The sequence below is a fragment of the Nansenia antarctica genome (assembly GCF_963989245.1).
Source record: "Nansenia antarctica genome assembly, chromosome: 15".
NCBI lineage: Eukaryota > Metazoa > Chordata > Actinopteri > Argentiniformes > Microstomatidae > Nansenia > Nansenia antarctica.
The window spans coordinates 591,060-612,500 of record NC_137685.1 but is presented as its reverse complement, the minus strand read 5'-3'; the positions used below and the strand labels follow the sequence as shown (position 1 = coordinate 612,500).

General features: G+C 45.0%; 1 protein-coding gene across 1 annotated transcript in view; it reads right to left on the bottom strand.

The window, feature by feature from the left end:
• The window catches only part of LOC308170896 (receptor-type tyrosine-protein phosphatase gamma-like), a gene marked incomplete at its 5' end in the record, with an annotated part of 133,437 nt that overhangs the window by 49,992 nt on the left and 62,004 nt on the right, over positions 1-21,441 (bottom strand). The window contains 2 exons of the mRNA XM_080545751.1: positions 7,384-7,532; positions 17,843-18,022. Of these exons, the coding sequence (XP_080401877.1) occupies positions 7,384-7,532; positions 17,843-18,022 (329 nt within the window). The remainder of the gene's footprint in view (positions 1-7,383; positions 7,533-17,842; positions 18,023-21,441) is intronic.

Genomic DNA, 21,441 nt, shown 5'->3' with positions numbered 1-21,441 from the left:
ATACACATACACACATACACACATACACACATACACACATACACACATACACACATACACACATACACACACACACACATACACACACACACATACACACACATACACACACACATACACACACACATACACACATACACACACACACACACACACATACACACACACACACACACACACACATACACACACACACACACACACACACATACACACACACACACATACACACACACACACACACACACATACACACATACACACATACACACACACACATACACACATACACACACACACACACACACACACACACACACACACACACATACACACCAGTTGAGAGTGCACTTAGGAAAACCTGATTCTCAATTATCAAATACTTTCATAGCAATAAAAAGGGCGTCGAGCACAACACATGTAGCTACAGAGGACAGAGTCACGTTGAGAAGATGAAAGCCAGGGCCGTGCGTGAGCAGCAACACTCAGACTGATATCAACATCACTGAGCTGATCATAGGTAGTTTAACCAGCCTGGTGTGATCTGCCATTGTGGTGTCAGCCAGAAGATACTGGTATAGATACCACTGCTCATGTGTGACTCTACGTTCCTATGTTGCCTATGCATTATTACTGTGCATTAATACTGTGCATTATTACTATGCATTATTACTATGCATTATTACTATGCATTATTACTATGCATTATTACTATGCATTATTACTGTGCATTATTACTGTGCATTAATACTGTGCATTATTACTATGCATTATTACTATGCATTATTACTATGCATTATTACTATGCATTATTACTGTGCATTATTACTGTGCATTATTACTATGCATTATTACTATGCATTATTACTGTGCATTATTACTATGCATTATTACTGTGCATTATTACTATGCATTATTACTGTGCATTATTACTATGCATTATTACTGTGCATTATTACTATGCATTATTACTATGCATTATTACTGTGCATTATTACTATGCATTATTACTGTGCATTATTACTATGCATTATTACTATGCATTATTACTGTGCATTATTACTGTGCATTATTACTGTGCATTATTACTGTGCATTATTACTGTGCATTATTACTGTGCATTATTACTATGCATTATTACTGTGCATTATTACTATGCATTATTACTATGCATTATTACTATGCATTATTACTGTGCATTATTACTATGCATTATTACTGTGCATTATTACTATGCATTATTACTATGCATTATTACTATGCATTATTACTGTGCATTATTACTATGCATTATTACTATGCATTATTACTGTGCATTATTACTGTGCATTATTACTATGCATTATTACTGTGCATTATTACTATGCATTATTACTGTGCATTATTACTATGCATTATTACTATGCATTATTACTGTGCATTATTACTGTGCATTATTACGTTCCTATGTTGATGCATTATGACTGTGGGGCTCTGGCAGAGCAAACAGCCATAAACAAACATCCTTGTTGCATCATTTCACAGGAAGGCTCAGTCACATTAGCGTGGCTCGTTTGAGACACGTTTGTTCTAAATCAACATGTGTGTGTGTGTGTGTGTGTGTGTGTGTGTGTGTGTGTGTGTGTCGTGGACATGCATGAAATGTTAATAAGGTGTTGTTTTGTTAATGTGAAAAGCAAACACACACTCGCATGTACAGAATGAGATCAGTCAGTCATAGCAGTACTATATGACTGATCATTCATTGATGTGTGTGTGTGTGTGTGTGTGTGTGTGTGTGGGTGTGTGTGTGTGTGTGTGTGTGTGTGTGTGTGTGTGTGCTTGCTGTGTGTGTGTGTGTGTGTGTGTGTGTGTGTGTGTGCTTGCTGTGTGTGAGATTCTTTAGGTGTCGTAGCTTCATTCTTCAGTAGTGTGTAATACAGAGGTTGAGAGTGAATAAGATTCTGCCTACCAGGCGACATTAGTGTGGATGTGGATGACTCCATCATCTACCTGTTACACAGAGCTGCTCCCATTGAGATAAGGCTGGCAGCACTGTGAGGGTCATGTTCTCTGACTCCTTCAGCATTTAACACCAAACAGCCCTTTACTACTACAGATAAGCTGCTGAGGATGCAGGTGGACCTGTTCCCCCATGTCCTGGATCACAAACCACCTGGCCAACAGGCCACAGTTTGTACGGATGCAGGGATGCGTGTTGGACTGGGTGGTGAGCAGCACCGGCGGCCCCCAGGGGACAGGGGGTTCAGCATCAAGGAGGTGACACCAAGAGGCTGAAGGAGGAGGAGGTGGAGGAGGAGGAGGAGGAGGTGGAGGAGGAGGAGGTGGAGGAGGTGGAGGAGGAGGAGGAGCAGGAGGAGGTGGAGGAGGTGGAGGAGGAGGAGGTGGAGGAGGTGGAGGAGGAGGAGGAGGAGGAGGAGGAGGAGGAGGTGGAGGAGGAGGAGGTGGAGGAGGTGGAGGAGGAGGAGGTGGAGGAGGAGGAGGAGGAGGTGGAGGAGGAGGAGGTGGAGGAGGTGGAGGAGGAGGAGGAGCAGGAGGAGGTGGAGGAGGTGGAGGAGGAGGAGGTGGAGGAGGTGGAGGAGGAGGAGGTGGAGGAGGAGGAGGAGGAGGAGGTGGAGGAGGAGGAGGAGGAGGAGGAGGTGGAGGAGGAGGAGGAGGAGGAGGAGGAGGAGGTGGAGGAGGTGGAGGAGGAGGAGGAGGAGGAGGAGGAGGAGGTGGCCAATAGGAGGATGAGGATCAAACTCCTGGACCATCCCTCCCATCCCCTACACGACTCTGTGGCAGAGCAGAGAAGCTCCTTTAGCTACAGATGATTACAACCAGCTGCACCAAGGAGCTATAGGAGATCTGTTCTGTCTGCTGCGATAAGACAACTCCTCCTCCGGCCGGGGGGTGTTACATCATACTGGGCTGTTCTTACTGTATATAACGTTTCAGATGTCTGTTTTATTCTATTGTCACCTTATTTTGTTGTTGTTATTGGTGATGTGAGCTGCTGTAATGCCTCAATTTCCCCCCGGGTACCTATCTAATCTAATCTAATCATAGCAGATTGGAAAATCTGTATTTATCTGAGACAAACAAGACCTCAAGCTAAGCCTCCAAGGTCGAGCCGTCGTCATAGAAAACAAAAATACATAAAGAACATAACCACAAGCCTTCCAGAGGAAAATGATGTACAGTGCTCGAGTCTAGAACAGTATTAATCACTTACCTCAGAACACAACGCTTTTTCATATTCAGTTTTACTTAGATGTAAGACACGGGCCGAATACAAACTGAAATAAACATCTATTCATTAAAAAATATGAAAAATGACCCAAAGCTTTTAGACGTACAGTCTTGTATATGAGACTGATCATTAATCAGATTACTTCATTATTTCACCTTTTGAAACATGGTAGAGGTGTACTATATATCTTAGAAAAGGCTTAAATCAGAGTCAGCCATTTTCACTCTTTTTTTCTTTATGTACAGTGACTTCACTGGACAGTCTGGACGGATTGATGGCAGCTGCTGGATTGAAAAAATGTGTAATGCTGAGACACAAATATGTACATTTCAAGCCTGCAAACTGCGACACTTTAAATGAATGTGCAATAACACTATGTGCAATATGACAACCCTAGTCGTCTATCTGTACAGTATAGTATAGTGGATAGTGTACATAGCCTTTATTTATGTAAACCAGCTCCTTTCCCTTCCTGTTTTTTTAGTTTTTTTTTCTTTCCTAGCACCAGGGCAGCCACCCCTCCTACATTTCGTTGTTTGGTACCTGTACTGTAGCAATGACAATAAAGTCCATTCATTCATTCATTCATTCATTCATTCATTCATTCAGACAGTATTCAGACCCCTTCACTTTTTCAACTTGTTGTTGTGTTACAGACTCAATTTAAAATTGATTAAATTAAAATAATTTGCCATCAATCCACACACAATACTCCATAAAGACAAAGCGAAAAAAACACGTTTTTCAAATGTCTTGTATATGTGTGTGTGTGTGTGTGTGTGTGTGTGTGTGTGTGTGTGTGTGTGTGTGTGTGTGTGTGTGGGGGGGGGATATACAGGGCCAATGAGGTAGCAGCCTGTTTTATTCTCTCCTCGGCTCCCAGTGACGGAGGTCAAAGGTCACAGAGTGTGTTTCCGTGGCGACTGTGTGTTATTGCTGCAGGTAGCTCCTCTCCTCTCCCCTGCTGTTGCCGTTCCTCTCTGTGCCAATCTCTCAGAGGTCAGGGGTCACTTCCCCACGGGCTCACTTACGGCATCTCAATTCCTGCCAAAAGCCAAACCGGTCCTCTCCGGGCTGAGTGCTCGATGCTAAACAGGGCAACTGCTAGAGGAAGAGGGTCACCCGCCCCCCCCACTTCCCCTCCGTTTATCATCTCAATGAGACACTTCCAACCAGGGCTGAAAATACACCTGATTTCCCTCCAACAAAAATGTCAAAGCTCTCCACTGTTTCCTGCCTGTTCAGATGCGACGTGTGCGCTTGTAAAGACTCTGGGATGTGTTGTGTCTGAACTCAAACCTTCACACATCCTGTGTCTGGTGAGGGATTGCATCATCCAGCCACATCGATCAGAGAGAGAGGAGATAGAGTGTGCCAAACACACACACACACACACACACACACACTCACACGCAGACACACACACACACACACACACACACACACACACAGACACACAACACACACACACACACACACACACACACACACACACAATACTGTAGCCTTCTCTGTAACAACCAAAACATACTGTCTGTACAGGATTCTATTTTCGAGGGGTTATTTTTCTCTCTGTTCCGTGTTCCGTGTTCCATGTGTGTTCTGGCCTCTGTAAGCCTGTCTATTTGTGTTGGTTACTCTCCCACGGTCACAGAGTCTGTAGCTCAGAGGGAGGCCAGGGGAAACACTGGTAACACGGAGGACAAGCGATCAATACGTCCATGGAGACCAGCAGCTCTGATGCTGCTTAAAGAGACAATAACCACTACTGCAGCGGAGGAGATACACCAGGGATATGATTACTTATTGAAATGAGAATAACTCTGTGAACATGTTCTGTTGTAACATAGTTGTATAGATACTGTATGAGTATGTATGTCTGTCTCTCTGAGCTCTGCAGGACGTCGGCAGGAGCCAGACAGAACAGAGGCTACAGGACACAGAGTGACGCTCATAAGTGGTAGAGAGGCTGAGCTCAACTAGAAACACATCTACCAGCAGGAGAGAGAGAGGCAATAATCACCTGTAAACTACTTAACAATAATAATAATAATAATAACTTACATTTCTATAGCGCCTTTCAAAAAACCCAAGGACGCTTTACAATTCTAAGGGAAATGATCAGACAGACAAAACAGAAAACAAACAAAGCAAAACAGAAACAGTGACTAGGGGCCAAAGGCCTTGGAGAACAGATGTGTTTTAAGGGCTAGTTTGAAGGAGTCCAGGGTGGGGGCGTTGCGGATCACTACGGGGAGGGAGTTCCAGAGGGTAGGTGCGGCCACGCCCAAGAAATCACCCTTTACAATATTCTACAACAATTGTACACATGTCTATATGAATGTTTTGGGTGTGAAACATGCGTCACAAACCACAAAACAAACAACATTTTTTTTAAATCCAAAGAGTGTGAGATTATGTCACATTCGAGCCATTAAGTGAGTGGCGATAAACATGGACAGATGAATTCCATAAATCTGCAGCCTCGCCGCCAGGACCTTTCATCAGAGTGAATGACACAATTATATTCAGAACGACGACTCAAGGCGCCGCTATCAACGCAGCCGTATGCACAACAGCTAATACCCTGATACCCATAAGGCTTTCACTGCTAATGGCCGTATATCATCCAATGCCCTTCAACGGTTGGTTGCTCCCAAAAAGAAAAAGATTATAATAATTACACAGGCATACGGCATCAAATGCCAAGCCTGCAGGGAAGGAGCCGTGAGAGCAGGACCAGGGAAGTGACAGAAGATACCTAGCTAGCCTAGCTAACCTCGCTGGCATCATTACTAGAGAGAAGGAGAAAACAAACATGTTCCCAGAGAGAGAGAGAGCGCGTCTCCATTTGCGGGAAACTGTGACACTGTGCATATCAAATCACTCTTGTGTAAATAAATAGATCTCTCTGGGAAGTCACAAGCGGTGACATAATGTTTCGTCAACAACAATCTGTCAGTTTTGAGTAGCAGTCTAAGAACAGGTTGTTTGAACACAAACAGCTCACCCATACAACAGCGCAGACTGAGTGACACAGGAGAAGATACTTGAATGCTTTTGAAAATGGAAAGTTTTCACTGTGGGCTGAAATTTGAAAAGTGGCCCTACCATTATTTCTCATGTCTCTAAATCATACTTACAGGAATGAAGCTGCTTCACAAGGACAACGTTGTACTCCCCTCCTACTCTCTCTCTCCCCCTTTCTCTCCCTCTATCTTTTTCTTTCTCCAAAATATATAATATTTTGAATAACAATTTCTCAAATAACAACGTCTGAATGAAGCCTGACATGACATCAGAGGTATCGTCTGCCTCCTCCATTCTCAGTTGAAGTGGTATCGTACACCATCAGTGTTCAGCTCTAATAAGTATGCCCACAGTAGAGTCTCTACATTGTACAACTCCTCCATGACCCTGAGTCAGATTGTATTGTGAAACTCTTCTCTAAGACGTAAACTTATTCTCTAAGACGTAAACTTCTTCTATAAGACGTAGACTTCTTCTCTAAGACGTAAACTTCTTCTATAAGACGTAGACTTCTTCTATAAGACGTAAACTTCTTCTCTAAGACGTAGACTTCTATATACAATACAAATATGTGGAAAACTGGAAAGTGCTGTGTCCCTAGTTGTATGAATAGATCCCAGTCTAAAAAACAATTGAACTGTCATTCTACCGCTTTAGTACACTGGTACTCTGGTGCTTTAGTACACTGGTACTCTGGTGCTTTAGTACACTGGTACTCTGGTGCTTTAGTACACTGGTACTCTGGTGCTTTAGTACACTGGTACTCTGGTGCTTTAGTACACTGGTACTCTGGTGCTTTAGTACACTGGTACTCTGGTGCTTTAGTACACTGGTACTCTGGTGCTTTAGTACATTGGTACTCTGGTGCTTTAGTACACTGGTACTCTGGTGCTTTAGTACACTGGTACTCTGGTGCTTTAGTACTCTGGTACTCTGGTGCTTTAGTACACTGGTACTCTGGTGCTTTAGTACACTGGTACTCTGGTGCTGTAGTACACTGGTACTCTGGTGCTGTAGTACACTGGTACTCTGGTGCGGGGAAGTTTTGGTTTGGACCCGTAAATTGCTAAACGTCACGCGCGACGTCAGACTTAACAACCGAATAGGTTGTCACATCTTACCTCCACAGGAAACCTCCGACCGTTGACGCTGTGTTCGGACCCGGCTGACCCGTTGCTCTGGCCCCAGTGGAACTCCATCTTCTCTGCCTTGAAGCGCCCGGGTAGTCCCGCCCCCCGCACAAAGTAGTCGTCCTTCAGCAGAACAGCAACTGGTGAGAGATAAAGGGCCAAACGAGGAGGAGAGGAAAAGGACAGGAGGAAGATAAGAGGGTAGAAGATTCAAAGGAGGAAGACAGAGGGAAAGAGAGATACAGTCAGTGGAAGCAGCAGGGATAACTTCATTTGTTAGAACTTCATTTGTTGTCTGGGAACATTTCTATCGTCAGAAGCAGCAGCTGCCACATGTATGATCCACCCCTGATTAGCTCCAGCGGCTGAAACACCATCTGCCAATCAACGTCCGTGTGTCAACATCAGACGTCAGCAGCGTAGCGCGTCGTCGTGTAGCTGAGGGACAGCAGTGTCTGCGCCTTGGAGCGGTCTGACGCTAACTGGCCAATTTCGTGGAGCGGGAGGATTTTTATATATTTTTTTATTTATTGTGTCAAAGTAAAGAGTGTGTGTGCCTGAGCACACTGAGTGGTTCTGATGTGGACGCGACCGACCTGGGAGCTGAAATAAAAACACTGCAACATGACGCAGCGCTCAAATCTCATAACTCTGCTAACCCTAGTTTCTGGAGCCTTGATGATAATGGAACACACACCCACCACATCTGCATAGCTGCTCAACATACCTGTGTGAATCCAGATGCTCTGGCATGAACCTCATCAGATCAGAATATAGAACATGATGTAATATAGAACATGTGTCACTGATGAGCTCCTGCTGGCTGACTCCATCATAGGAAACATGTCTGGATACACTCCATGTTAATACTCATGTTCATATCAGAATTCCAATACAGATTAATATTTCATTTGATAAACTAAAAGTTGTTTATTCACATTTTTACTAATTCGCAGTTAGTTGAACATCTACTGATCATATTTTTGGGGCACTGCAAATAAAGTGTAAACAATATATCTCTTTCCAGACAGTTTAGTGTTTTAAAGCGTTTGTGTCGCTGCCGTCCAGAAGCGAGGGGTTCAGGGGGCCGTTACATTAGTGCGTTCTGTGCTGTCATCATCAAGGTCCCAGGCGACATGATAATTCATAAGTCTTTATTACGTTAGTCAAACTCTCTGACCATAAAACCTCTGCTGCGTGCGCTCTGAACACTTACAGTGACAAATTGAGCTTTGCAGAGACTAAGAGAGACTAAGCCTTCAATTAACCTCCCCAACCTCAGATAACTGCTCTCTGTCGGGGAGAGATCTGTGTTTGATTATGGCCTGCTGCACTTCTCTATCTGGTGAATTTAAATACATTATAAAACACTGTAAAGCATAAAACGGTTCATCACTTCAAGTTTTTTCTATCCTGACTTGCACATATTAAAGAAGAGAGCATGACTTTGCATGTACATTGAATAGTTAGTTGGTCTTGAAGAATTCCTGTTTAGAGACCTTTTGAAAATGTAATGTTCCCCATTCAAGTGCCCGTTCCAATATCTCATGATGCCACTCACACCAGCGCAGCGTTCCCTGTTCAGACGTGACCTGTCAGCACGGCAGCGATACGATGTTAAAACAAACCAGAACCAGTTGGAATGAATGGGGATTCTTTTCTCCCACTTTTAGTTGCTATTTAACTTTAGATCCATCTACTCATAGGCAACTTGAACTGAAACCATCTGATTTAGGCCTATAGAATTATATTATTAAAATCAATTGGACAAGCTTCTGCCACATTTACAACTCTGGAGATGTCCACAGATGGTGTCTTTGATCCATAAAAGGATTAATTTGAAGAATGGTTCAGTTCAGTTTGGTTTGCTAGAAAAATGTGTTGAGTGACGGCATGAAACTAGGAATTATTTGGATCAATAATGGGTGTGAAATGATGGGTTAGCCTACCCTACCCTACCCTACCCTACCCTACCCTACCCTACCCTACCCTACCCTACCCTACCCTACCCTACCCTACCCTAACCCAGCATCAGAAATAGAAACAAAGTAGCCAATGTCGCTGCAGGGCTATTAATGAGCTGATCATTTTATTGTTAAATTGATTTAACAATAGTGCTGTATTATCTATAATATATTATAGTAGTATTCTAGTGGATACATAACCATGTCAGCACAGTGTAGCTCAGCTTGGCTCAGCTGGGTCTGGCTCTGTATGTCCTGGGTTCTGAGTTAGCCAGCGTCATGTGCCGTCACATCATTAGCCAGATTAGAGCCAGTGTCTGGCGGCTGATCCCCCCCCCCCCCCCCCGTTACATCAGATTTCACTCCAGAAGCTCTCCCCCCCCCTCTTCAGCCTTCTTTTAAGAAAACACAAACAAGAGAATGAAGGGGAGGAGTCAGTACAAACAAACACAGACTAACACAACGTGTGACTGCAGAGACAGACAGACAGACAGACAGACAGACAGACAGACAGACAGGCAGACAGACAGGCAGGTAGACAGACAGACAGATGGGACAGACAGACAGACAGACAGACAGACAGACAGAGAGACAGACAGAAGCAGACAGAGAGACAGACAGACAGACAGACAGACAGAGAGAGACAGACAGACAGACAGACAGACAGACAGACAGACAGATGGGACAAAAGACAGTGGGGGACATGAGGGTTAAGAAAGAGAAATGGAAAAACACACAGCAGAGATATGAAGAGAGAGACAGAGGGAGAGAGAGAGAGAGAGATAGAGAGAGATAGAGAGAGAGAGATAGAGAGTGTGACGATCCACACTGGTACCACCAGTGGGCGCCAAACATCTATTGTCTTGTTGACCCTCTCTCTTGGTTCCTGATGGGCACAGGTGAAGGTGATCATCCTGATTGTCCCAGGAACTTTAAGAGGGGGTCAAATTGATGGACTCGGTCTCTTCCTTGTCGACCAGCAGCCATTTTTGGGTTGTTGTTACTATTTACGTTATCATTATTTCAATTCAATATTATATACTTTAATAAATCTCCTATTATTGTTATCCATGTGTCGTCTCCCTTTTTGTCACCTTGTCTAGAGCCAGGCAAGCGTAACAAATTGGGTGCTCGTCCGGGAGTGAATTTGGTGAGAGCAATATTCTCTCCCTTTTCATAGTTGATATTCGGGATTGGATTGTTGGATTTGTCCAACTCTATATTGGGAGACCCGCATGGTTATTGTTTATAGTTATTGGGTTTTGGTTGGATTGGATGTAATGTATTGTTTAGTATATTTGGTACGTTGGTTTGGGTGCTGGTGACGAGGGGGAGCTGGCCGTCCGACTGTGCTGACAAGGACGTAACTCTTGGTATTGGCTGTGATCTTCGGCTGGAGTTTGGTGAGTGCTGTGTTCTATGCAAAGCAGAGAAGGATAGGTAGGGCGGGTGGTTTAGATACCATCAGAGCTATACGTGAACCCCCGTGCTAGGAGTAGAAGCGCTTAACGCTTGTTTATTGTTTTCGTTTGTTATTTTTGGTGTGTTGAACGCGGGGGCGCCACCAGGCATTTGCTTGGTGGAAGAGTTGCATGTGAACGCACTGAAGACTAGCTGAGTGGTTAGTCAGTCATTACTGAGTTAGATGCGGGGCAGCTCTTACGAAGTATGTTAGTTACTTTTCTGTTTTGTATGTGTGCACAGTTACTCGCTTTAAATGGGCTGAAGATTATGGCTGATATGGGAGTAGTTTATAGGAGGAGTTTGTAATAGGAGGGGAGATTCCCGTTTGTTAGGGTTGGTTAATATTGGTTATTTGATTATATTGAGTTATGGATGTTTTTGAGGAGTTTGTGGCAGCTCCGTCGGTCGATGGATTGTTACAGTTAACGAAAGAACAACTGTGGAAGGTTGCTGAACATTATGAGGTTAAGCTTGAGGTGGTGAAAGGCCGAGCAAAGAAACAGGACGTAGTGGAGGCTTTACAGAATACATTAATTCAAAGGGGCATACTAAAGGGTAAAATGTCTGTCCCTAAAATATCCGTTGGGGTTGCATCTGGGTCCACTGAGTTAACATTTGATCAACAGAAAGAATTGTTAGCATTACAGATGGAATTTCAGATGCAAGAGCGTGAATTTCAGACGCGAGAGCAGACGCGAGAGCGTGAGTTTCAGGCACAAGAGCGTGCGAGGGACAGGGAATTGGAGTTGGATAAATTGGCTCTTGAACGGGAGCGCCTTAGGTTGATTACTGAGGGAAAGTTATCTGACGGTGGAGGTGGCGATTCGAGTAATTCTAAGAGGGATAATATGTCTGTCATGGTTAGACTGTTGCCAAAGTTTAATGAAAAAGATCCTGATGTATTCTTTTCACTGTTTGAGAGTGTTGCCGACGATAGGGACTGGTCTACTTCAGACCGCACCGCATTACTACAGAGTGTGCTTATTGGCCGAGCTCAGGAAGCTTATATTGCTCTAAATGGTAGAGAGAGGAAAGATTATGATACAGTTAAGGCCGCTATCCTTAGGGCATATGAACTTGTTCCTGAAGCTTACAGACAGCGGTTTAGACAATGGAAGAAACATGACAAACAAACTCATGTTGAGGTTGTAAGAGAACTAACCAGCCATTTCAATCGTTGGTGCGTGGCGGTAGAGGTGAATACTCTGGAGGATCTGTCAAATTTGATTATTTTGGAACAGTTTAAAACCATTGTCCCTGATCGCATTGCCACTTACGTTAACGAACACAAGGTGAAAACAGCAGGTCAAGCCGCGGTGTTGGCAGATGAATTTGTACTGACTAATAAGAGTCAGTTTGGTGAACATCGTTTTCGTAGCGAGGGGAGCCGTAGACAAAATCCGACCGTGACTGACCTATTGGTAAATCGTACACAATTCCCTAACGAAGGTCCTGGTTATTCTGTCCCCTTTTCAAAGTCGGAGCATGGCAGTCAGAGTAGAGTAGATCCTAACTCGACATGCAATTATTGCCTTGAGAAGGGTCACTGGAAACAGGAGTGTCCTGTCCTAAAAGGAAAGAAAACCTACAGTGGGAAGGGGGGCTCTGTTAGACCGTTGGCTCTTGCAGTGCATGCTTGTGGGGCAGGAGTAAGAGTGTCTGGGGTTGCCGAGGGGTCTCCCTTTAAACCAGGGGTGATGGCATCCTCAGTATCCAGCCCACCTGCGGCTACTGAGTTGGCGGGGGCATTACAGGGCTCTGCCTCCATACAGATTAGCGAGGAGGATCCTGATTTTGGCCCGTTTATTACTACAGGTTTCGTTTCTCTGGTGGGAAGCCCACAGAAAGTGCCTGTCCAGATACTTCGTGATACAGGGGCTTCAGAATCGTTTATATTGGAATCGGTTTTAACATTCTCTCAGGAGTCAAGTGTGGGGACCAGCGTTTTGATTAGAGGGATGGGGATGCAGACTTTGTCTGTCCCCTTGCATGAAATTGAGCTTTACTCTGATCTGGTCCAGGGGGTAGTAACTATTGGTGTTCGACCCTCTCTGCCTGTGGTGGGTGTGGCCGTCATCTTGGGAAATAACCTGGCTGGAGGAAGAGTGTGGAGTGATGTGCCTCCACCTCTGGTAGTTAGTTCTGGGTTTACACGACCAACAGGACCCGACCTTAGTGTGAAGGAGTTTCCTGAGGTTTTTACTGCCTGCGCCATGACTCGTGCTATGAGTTGCATGGACCCTAAAATTGATGATGGTAAAGAGTCTGATAAGTTCACTCCTGACAATTCTGTTTTTCAGTTTCCTGATCTGCCGCCGTCTTTGTCTCGGAGTGAGTTGATTTTAGCCCAACAGGAGGATCCTGAGCTGAAGCTGCAGCTCAGTGGGATTCAGCCTAAGGATGAGCTGGAGAGCTCTGAAAGTGGTTGTTTTCTCTTGGAGGATGTGTTGGTTCGTCAATGGCTTCCTCATAATGATTGTTCTGTGAGTGACCCAGTTTTCCAAGCAAAATTTACTGGTCCCTACTCTGTTGTACGACAGGTGTCCGAACGGAATTATTTGATCGATACTCCTAACCGTAGAAAGTCTACACAACTTTGTCACCTGAGCTTATCAAAATGTTATTATTCTCGTTCACCTAGGTCCGGAGTAGATACGGTCTTGGAGGTGAAGCCGGTTGTGTTGACCACAGTGAACGAGGGGTCTCCATCTCCATCCACTCCTGTGGTGGCAGCAGGGTGGGAGGAGGATGTGAGTGGGCCTGGAGTTTGGTTATGGTTTGGTTATGGTTTGGTTATGGTTTGGTTACTGTTTGGTTACTGTTTGGGTTCTGTTTGGCACTGGTTTGGGCTCTGCAGCACTTTGATGTTATGTGGGAGGGGGGTCCCATCCAGTGGTCGTTTGTTAAGATCATAACCCCCTGACCTTTTTGCATTCTTTGCAGAGTCCGAGCCAGCGCCTTTCCAGGTGAATCAATGCTGCCGGTCTAAAACTCTTGTCTCTAATCTCTCTTTCTCTTGCTCCTCCCTCCTTAAATAGAGCTTTTCCAGGTACCAGGAATTGCTGGAGGGTGGGCAGGTTGTAGGGGAGGTTGGGATTTGATGTTTAGGCTGTGTGTGGCAGAGATCACCGTTTTTTTGTTGCCATAGACTCTTGTTATTATTTGTATTATTTGTAATCTGGGAAACAAATTAGCAGAGACCTTTTTAGTAGGCCTCTGTTTTAAGGGGGGGGATGTGACGATCCACACTGGTACCACCAGTGGGCGCCAAACATCTATTGTCTTGTTGACCCTCTCTCTTGGTTCCTGATGGGCACAGGTGAAGGTGATCATCCTGATTGTCCCAGGAACTTTAAGAGGGGGTCAAATTGATGGACTCGGTCTCTTCCTTGTCGACCAGCAGCCATTTTTGGGTTGTTGTTACTATTTACGTTATCATTATTTCAATTCAATATTATATACTTTAATAAATCTCCTATTATTGTTATCCATGTGTCGTCTCCCTTTTTGTCACCTTGTCTAGAGCCAGGCAAGCGTAACAAGAGAGATAGAGAGAGAGACAGAGAGAGAGAGAGACAGAGAGAGAGAGAGATAGACAGAGAGAGAGAGAGAGAGAGAGTGAGAGAGAGAGAGACAGAGACAGAGAGAGAGAGAGAAACAGAGAGAGAGAGTGTGAGAGAGAGAGAGAGAGAGACAGAGAGAGAGAGAGACAGAGAGAGAGAGAGAGAGAGAGAGATAGAGAGAGAGAGATATAGAGAGAGATAGAGAGAGAGAGAGATAGAGAGAGAGACAGAGACAGAGAGAGAGAGAGATAGATAGAGAGAGAGAGAGAGACAGAGAGAGAGAGAGGGAGAGAGAGAGAGAGAGATAGAGAGAGATAGAGAGAGAGAGAGAGAGATAGAGAGAGATATAGAGAGAGAGAGATAGAGAGAGACAGAGAGAGATAGAGAGAGATAGAGAGAGATAGAGAGAGAGATAGAGAGAGATAGAGAGAGATAGAGAGATAGAGAGAGAGAGAGATGAAAGTGTAGTGGGGGAGGTGTGCAGGGATGAGCTGAGCTCCTGTGGGGACACCAGAGAGGATGTTCCTGCAGTTTAAACAGTCTGCCAGCGCTGGTTAAGCCGAAGCAGCTCAGCGCGTAAGAAGGCCGAGATGCAGGAGAGATGTTCCCAGCCTCCTCTGAGGACACGGTAAACATCTAAACATCTAAACATCCACACCCTGGAGGGAAAACTGATCCCCGCGCTCAGGCCAACTGTCACACGCACACAGACACAAAGACACACACACTCTCACATATACACTGACTCATACGCACACACACACTCTCACATATACACTCATACACACACACACACACACTTTCACATGCACACTCATACGCAGACACACACTCTCACATGCACACAGGCACAAAGACACACACACTCTCACATGCACACTCATATGCACACACGCAATCTCACATGCACATAGACACAGACACACACACTCTTACATGCACACTCATACGCACACACACACTCTCACATATACACTCATACACACACACACACACTCTCACATGCACACTCATACGCACACACACAATCTCACATGCACACTCATACGCACACACACACTCTCACATGCACACACACACTCTCACATACACTCATACGCACACACACACACACAATCTCACATGCACACTCATACGCACACACACACACACACAATCTCACTTGCACACTCATACACACGCACGCACACGCACACGCACACACACACACACACACACACTTCACACACTCACTAACGCACAGACTCACACTTAGAGTCAGTTAATAAAGTGCTCTGGCTCTCGGTGCTGTTGGTGCGTAGCCGTAATCCCGCGTGTGAGGCGAGGCGGGCCGGTCGGCCCTGGGAGTTTCATTAGAGATGCTGGCCTGTGTCTGAGCGCTCCAACAGCAGAGGAGAATTACACGCTAAGACCAGAAAGACCTTGAATCACAGCCTGGGAGAGGAGAGGATCCTGGGAGAGGAGAGGAGTCTGTGTGGAAGTAAAGCCTTGATCAAAGGAAATGTCTCCGGGACCTGCATCCCTTATGCATCTGCCTAAGGGGCTTGTTGAACATGTTCCTGTGTTTGGCCCAGGACTACTGTTCTGCCAGGACTACTGTTCTGCCAGGACTACTGTTCTGCCCTGTTCTGTTCTACTGGATGCTGGCCAATCAGCTGAAGCCCACAGCAGGTCAAGACATGAAGGGAGGAGGTAAAATCGATCAGGATCAACTTTTAAGACCCGTTCCCTTTGTACATAATTACAACGTTGGCACGCACTGTGAAACTTGTCTGAGTGTAGAACAAAGTCATAACCAAATGTTCACTCTCTCTCTCCTCTTTATTTTTATTTTTTTTACAATATGTACAGTACTCTTATCTTCAGTCCGTGTCTCGGTCCATACAGGGTTTAGCTGCTAGAGTAATGACAGTGTTATGGTGCTTTTCCACTACCGGGCCGAGCCGAGCCGAGCCGGGACGTTTTAGCTGCCCTTCTGGACTAGGAACTACTGGAGCGAAAGGTACTTTTTGCCAGGCTGTGTGTGACGTGTGACGCTGCAGACCGTTGATTGGTCACAACATCGTCATCCCATGTTCATAGAGTTCACCGCTAACCGCCATTTTTAAATACCACAACAGATTTCGCTCTCGGGAAAATGTCATTTACTTTTTCTGTAATTACTTATTACAGTTTTTCACAATTGCTAAAACAGAAAAGCCAATTCTCTAAACCAAATGACCAGTTCTCTAAACACATTTAATAAAACTAGCTCCCATTTACCAAAACCATAAACACATTTCACATGAAGACACAATTCACAAAACACAATCCTCATTTTCTCATACATCTAAACACATTTTGTCTTGCTAAAACACAAGTTGCAAAAAACTCTGCTCAAATTCTCAAATTAAAGCTCATGTGATGCAAAATGCTTGCCACAGTCAGCAAAATTTGATCACAATGAACACACCTAGCTTCATTCATTAAACATAACGACTCAAAATTTAAGACACTTGTTGCAAATGATTGTGGTGTGTGTGTGTGTGTGTGTGTGCGTGTGTGTGTGTGTGGTATAGTTCCATAAATACATTTTAAAAACATCACACCCTGAACATTGTTTTCAGTGAGTATTGTTGTGTGTAATGGATCCTCTGTAGTGTTTGCATGAGTTGTGATACAGTACAGTAGTGTACATGTTACGGTACATGTGGGAATACGGTACATGTGGGAATACGGTACATGTGGGAAAACTAGGGTTAGGGTTAGGTGCTAGGGTGCTAGGGCTAAGGTTAGGGTTAGGATTAGGGGTAGGGTTAGGGTTAGGGTTAAGGTTAGGGTTAGACATGCCAGCATGTACCAAGTCACCCTAGCACCTAACCCTAACCCTAGTTTTCCCACATGTACCGTATTCCCACATGTACCGTAACATACATACTGTATTTTCTGTAGATTTACATACTGTTCATATGAAACACACAAATCTATGAATGCCCAATACTCTACAGTGATATATTCTGAGAACAGAATTCATTCATTCATTCATTCATTCATAAGGTTTCTAAAAATGTGCTTTGGCAGTTGTGAAAAAAAAGAACATTCTCACACACTGAACATTGTGTTTTCAGTTGTTTTGTTGTAGTCTGTAATGATGCGTATAGTGTTTACATTTTTGCAGGCTTTGAGCAGCTGTTTTGGTGTGAAAGTTTGAGTTTTGAAGAGAGAAGGTGTGGTTTTGCTTATGTAGCTTTAGAAAAGTGTGTTGTGTTTAGAGTTTTGGGAAAATGGAGGAAAGTTTTGTGAAATGTGTTTTAGCAATTGCGAAAAACTGTAATAAAGATTTGAAAAATGATGATAACCATCTTATTATCTTAGTTTAATGTCATTTCAAATGCAAATTTCAATGCATCATAGAACTTAGTGTTAGTGTTATGGAGGTATAGAGGTGTTACCAGGGGTCCACCCTGCAGTGCTGCTGACCTGTCTTCCCTGTGTTCTTCATGGAGGTCTTGTTGGACGACTCGGCAGCGAACCCGTTGAGCGTGAGTTCCTGGCACTCTTGGGACACCTGGGCGTCCCATTCCACGATGTCCACAGGCGACTGGTTCCTCTCGCCACACTCAGGGTAGGAGGAGGCCCAGCCCAGAGGCCCGTACGTCCCTGCAGAGAGGAGGAGAAACAGAGTATCACACACGGTCCACAGAACCTACTGAACACTGGACAGGAGAGAGAGGGAGAGAGAGAGGGAGAAAGAGAGAGAGAGAGACAGAGAGAGTAAGAGAGAGAGGGGGGGGGGGGGGGGGCTGGGGGGAGAGTGAGAGAGAGACAGACAGAAAGAGAGAGTGTATGGCCCAATACCAATTCACCCCTTCCCCCCTTGGCCCTCCATTTTAGCCCTACCCCTCCTTTCTGCACGTGTAGGGTAGGGGTGTCCCAAGTCTTGTTTTCATGCAGGGGTAGGACCCAGTAGTAGGGCTACATAGCCCTCCGAACAGAGGTTTTTAAGATGCCCACTCCGAAACGAGGGGGAGGAGTGGGAAAGGGAAATGGGATTGGGCCCCGTTCCCTCCAGCTCTCTCTCTCTGCGCAGCGAGAGTCAAACGCACAACTTCCTCCACCCTCCTGATCCACTGTCTGCTCTTTTAATCCTCAATCCCCCACAGCCGAGGTTCAACAAAAGCGTAATCCACCGTTGACAGCGGGGCTCCTGATCTGTTCTACAACGGGCCGACGGAACAACAACAGGCTGCAGGATCAGAGAGGAACTCTAACACGCGGACTCCAACATCTCTGGGTTAACACAGAATCTATGATCCTGTTCCCTACAGGTATGCAGCAACTGTTTTTTGAAGTGGTTCATGGAAGAAATATTATATTTCCTCCTTTTTTACTACCAACCCCCTGAACAGGCATAAATGGCTTTGTGTCACAAACACACTGCAACCACTTTAAAAAACCTTTTTGGATAAGACACAGCAGCAGTCTAGGTCAGTGTTCTGCAATAGACGCCATCATCTATCTGACTGATTTAATGCTTATGATGCGACTTTTTTGGCCAGTCACCTTGGACACATACACACGCATGCACACGCGCGCACACACGCACACACACACACACACACACACACACACACACACACACACTCTAAAGGGCACACTTAACTGTGGAGCAGTACTATCCACTCAGTCAAGCGTTTTTCAGATGAATTTGTCACCAGTTTGTCACGCGGCAGCGGTGAGTCTCCTGAGTGCTCAGATTTGTCCGTTGGGTTAAATGAGGATGAATCGTCCGTCTCCGGCTCCACATACCGCCTGGGAGCTTATTGATTGGTCAGGTCTGGGTTGTATGGAAAAGCTGCGCTATGGATCTGGGCTCCGTCTCTCACTAATGACTGCATCAGCACGCAGGACTGAAGTCATCACTCATCGCTTTAGCACGACCAATATGTCTGTACCAGCGCCACTCTAATACCTCACACGCTGGAACAAACACACACACACACACACTCACACACTCTCACACACACACACACACACACACACACACACACTCTCTCACACACACACACACACACACACAGACCATAATACACACAGATAAAGGAAGGAAAGCTCTACTTTTGCAGAGGAGATGATATTGTTCAGATAGCACACACACACACACACACACACACACACACACACACACACACACACACACACACACACACCATAATACACACAGATAAAGGAAGGAAAGCTCTACTTTTGCAGAGGAGATGATATTGTTCAGATAGCACACACACACACACACACACACACACACACACACACACACACACACACACACACACACACCATAATACACACAGATAAAGGAAGGAAAGCTCTACTTTTGCAGAGGAGATGATATTGTTCAGATAGCACACACACACACACACACACACACACACACACACACACACACACACACACACACACACACACACACACACACAGAGCAGGCCCAGAGGAGATGTGTACGGACATCATCATTGGTAGTTTGTGGCTCTGTAAGTGACTCGTCCTCTGTCCCACCTCAGCTACAGCATACGAGGTGAAACCAAACCAATGTTCATTCTTTCCTCTTTCCTTTCTTCACAGAACAAACAACATAATTCCATGTTCACCAACATTTGCAGAAAGATCAACCACCTCTGATATAAATAAATGGATGCGAGCAGCAATAAAATAACACACTCTCAGAGAAACGCTCAGCATGACCATAATTACACACAGTTAAAAACGTAGAGCTGTTCCTGGGCCGTAGCCTCAAGTTCACCTTATAATACTCGCAAGCATCCCTGATGAGAGGGAAGCTTTCCTGAGTCATTTGTTCTACTTGTTTGGTAAACACTAGCAGCTTTATGAACATAGTCCTGACTCCTGACACCCCCCACCTCCCAACAACACACTGCAAACACCAATTCGGTTGTTAAGTTTGACGTCACGCGTGACGTTTAGCAATTTCCGGGTCCAAACCAGAAAAAACAGAATGACAGTTCAATCGTTTTTTAGACTGGGATCTATTCATACAACAAGGGACGCAGCACTTTCCTGTTTTTCCCATATTGTCAGCGTCTTTGAGCCTCGGAAAAGCGCTATACAAATATAATGAATTATTATTATTACTGAGGCATTTCGAAGAGAGCGCCTCAGCCAACGTTGGACCCGGAAACACGTCATGACTTAACAACCGAATAGAGAATGACAGTACTGTAGATTCCATCATATCCAACATTTTGCCTATTCACATCTGTCCAGTTTTGGAGGACTCAGAGCATGTATGTTCAGGATGAAAGAAAGGCTCTCCTCAAGACATGACTAGCAACAAACTAATCAGGTAATGATGTGTATTCATAAACAGAAGGACTTTGTTGAGATCTCTTTCAGTCAGTTTTCTGTCCAGTAATTTAACTCAGGGAGTGAAAACCTCTGAGACACTGAAACAATCATGAACTATGTGGCCGTGCCCTTTTAAAACCCACAGGAGGTTAACTCCATTTCAGCCACTGGTATGAAGCCCGGCAGAACTATGACTCAGTGTGTTCAGCCTGCACAGCCTCCCACCTCCAGGCCTGTAGGGGAATGAATGGTATGTTCTAAAAGGTTACATTTAGGTTAACCTTTCTGCATTCGGACTGTAGGTTGAAAAACCTGTAAGAGTCAGAGATCAGGTGTGGACCCATGCCAGTTACACTTGGCACTGAGGAGAGAGGAAGGGTTAATGGTAGCAGCAGTAAGACATGTCAATGGACCAAAGCTCACTGTGGACATACAGCAGTGGTGTGTCCAGTTAGAGTGGGACACGTTAGGCCCATAGGATGTATGTTACATGGTTCAGTTTGTGTTGTCGTGTGCTGGTGCTGCATTTACTTCACACAGTTGAAACGGTCCTGGTAGTTTAACCATGGGTGACACACGGCTTGGTAGAGGAGTTGGGGGTAAATGACCCATGACCTTTCATGGGAGAGTTTTCATACCTCAACACCCACAGCCTCTGCATATCCCCCTTTCCTACGTCAACACTGGAGGAGGAGAAGGAACAGACTGATTCTGGT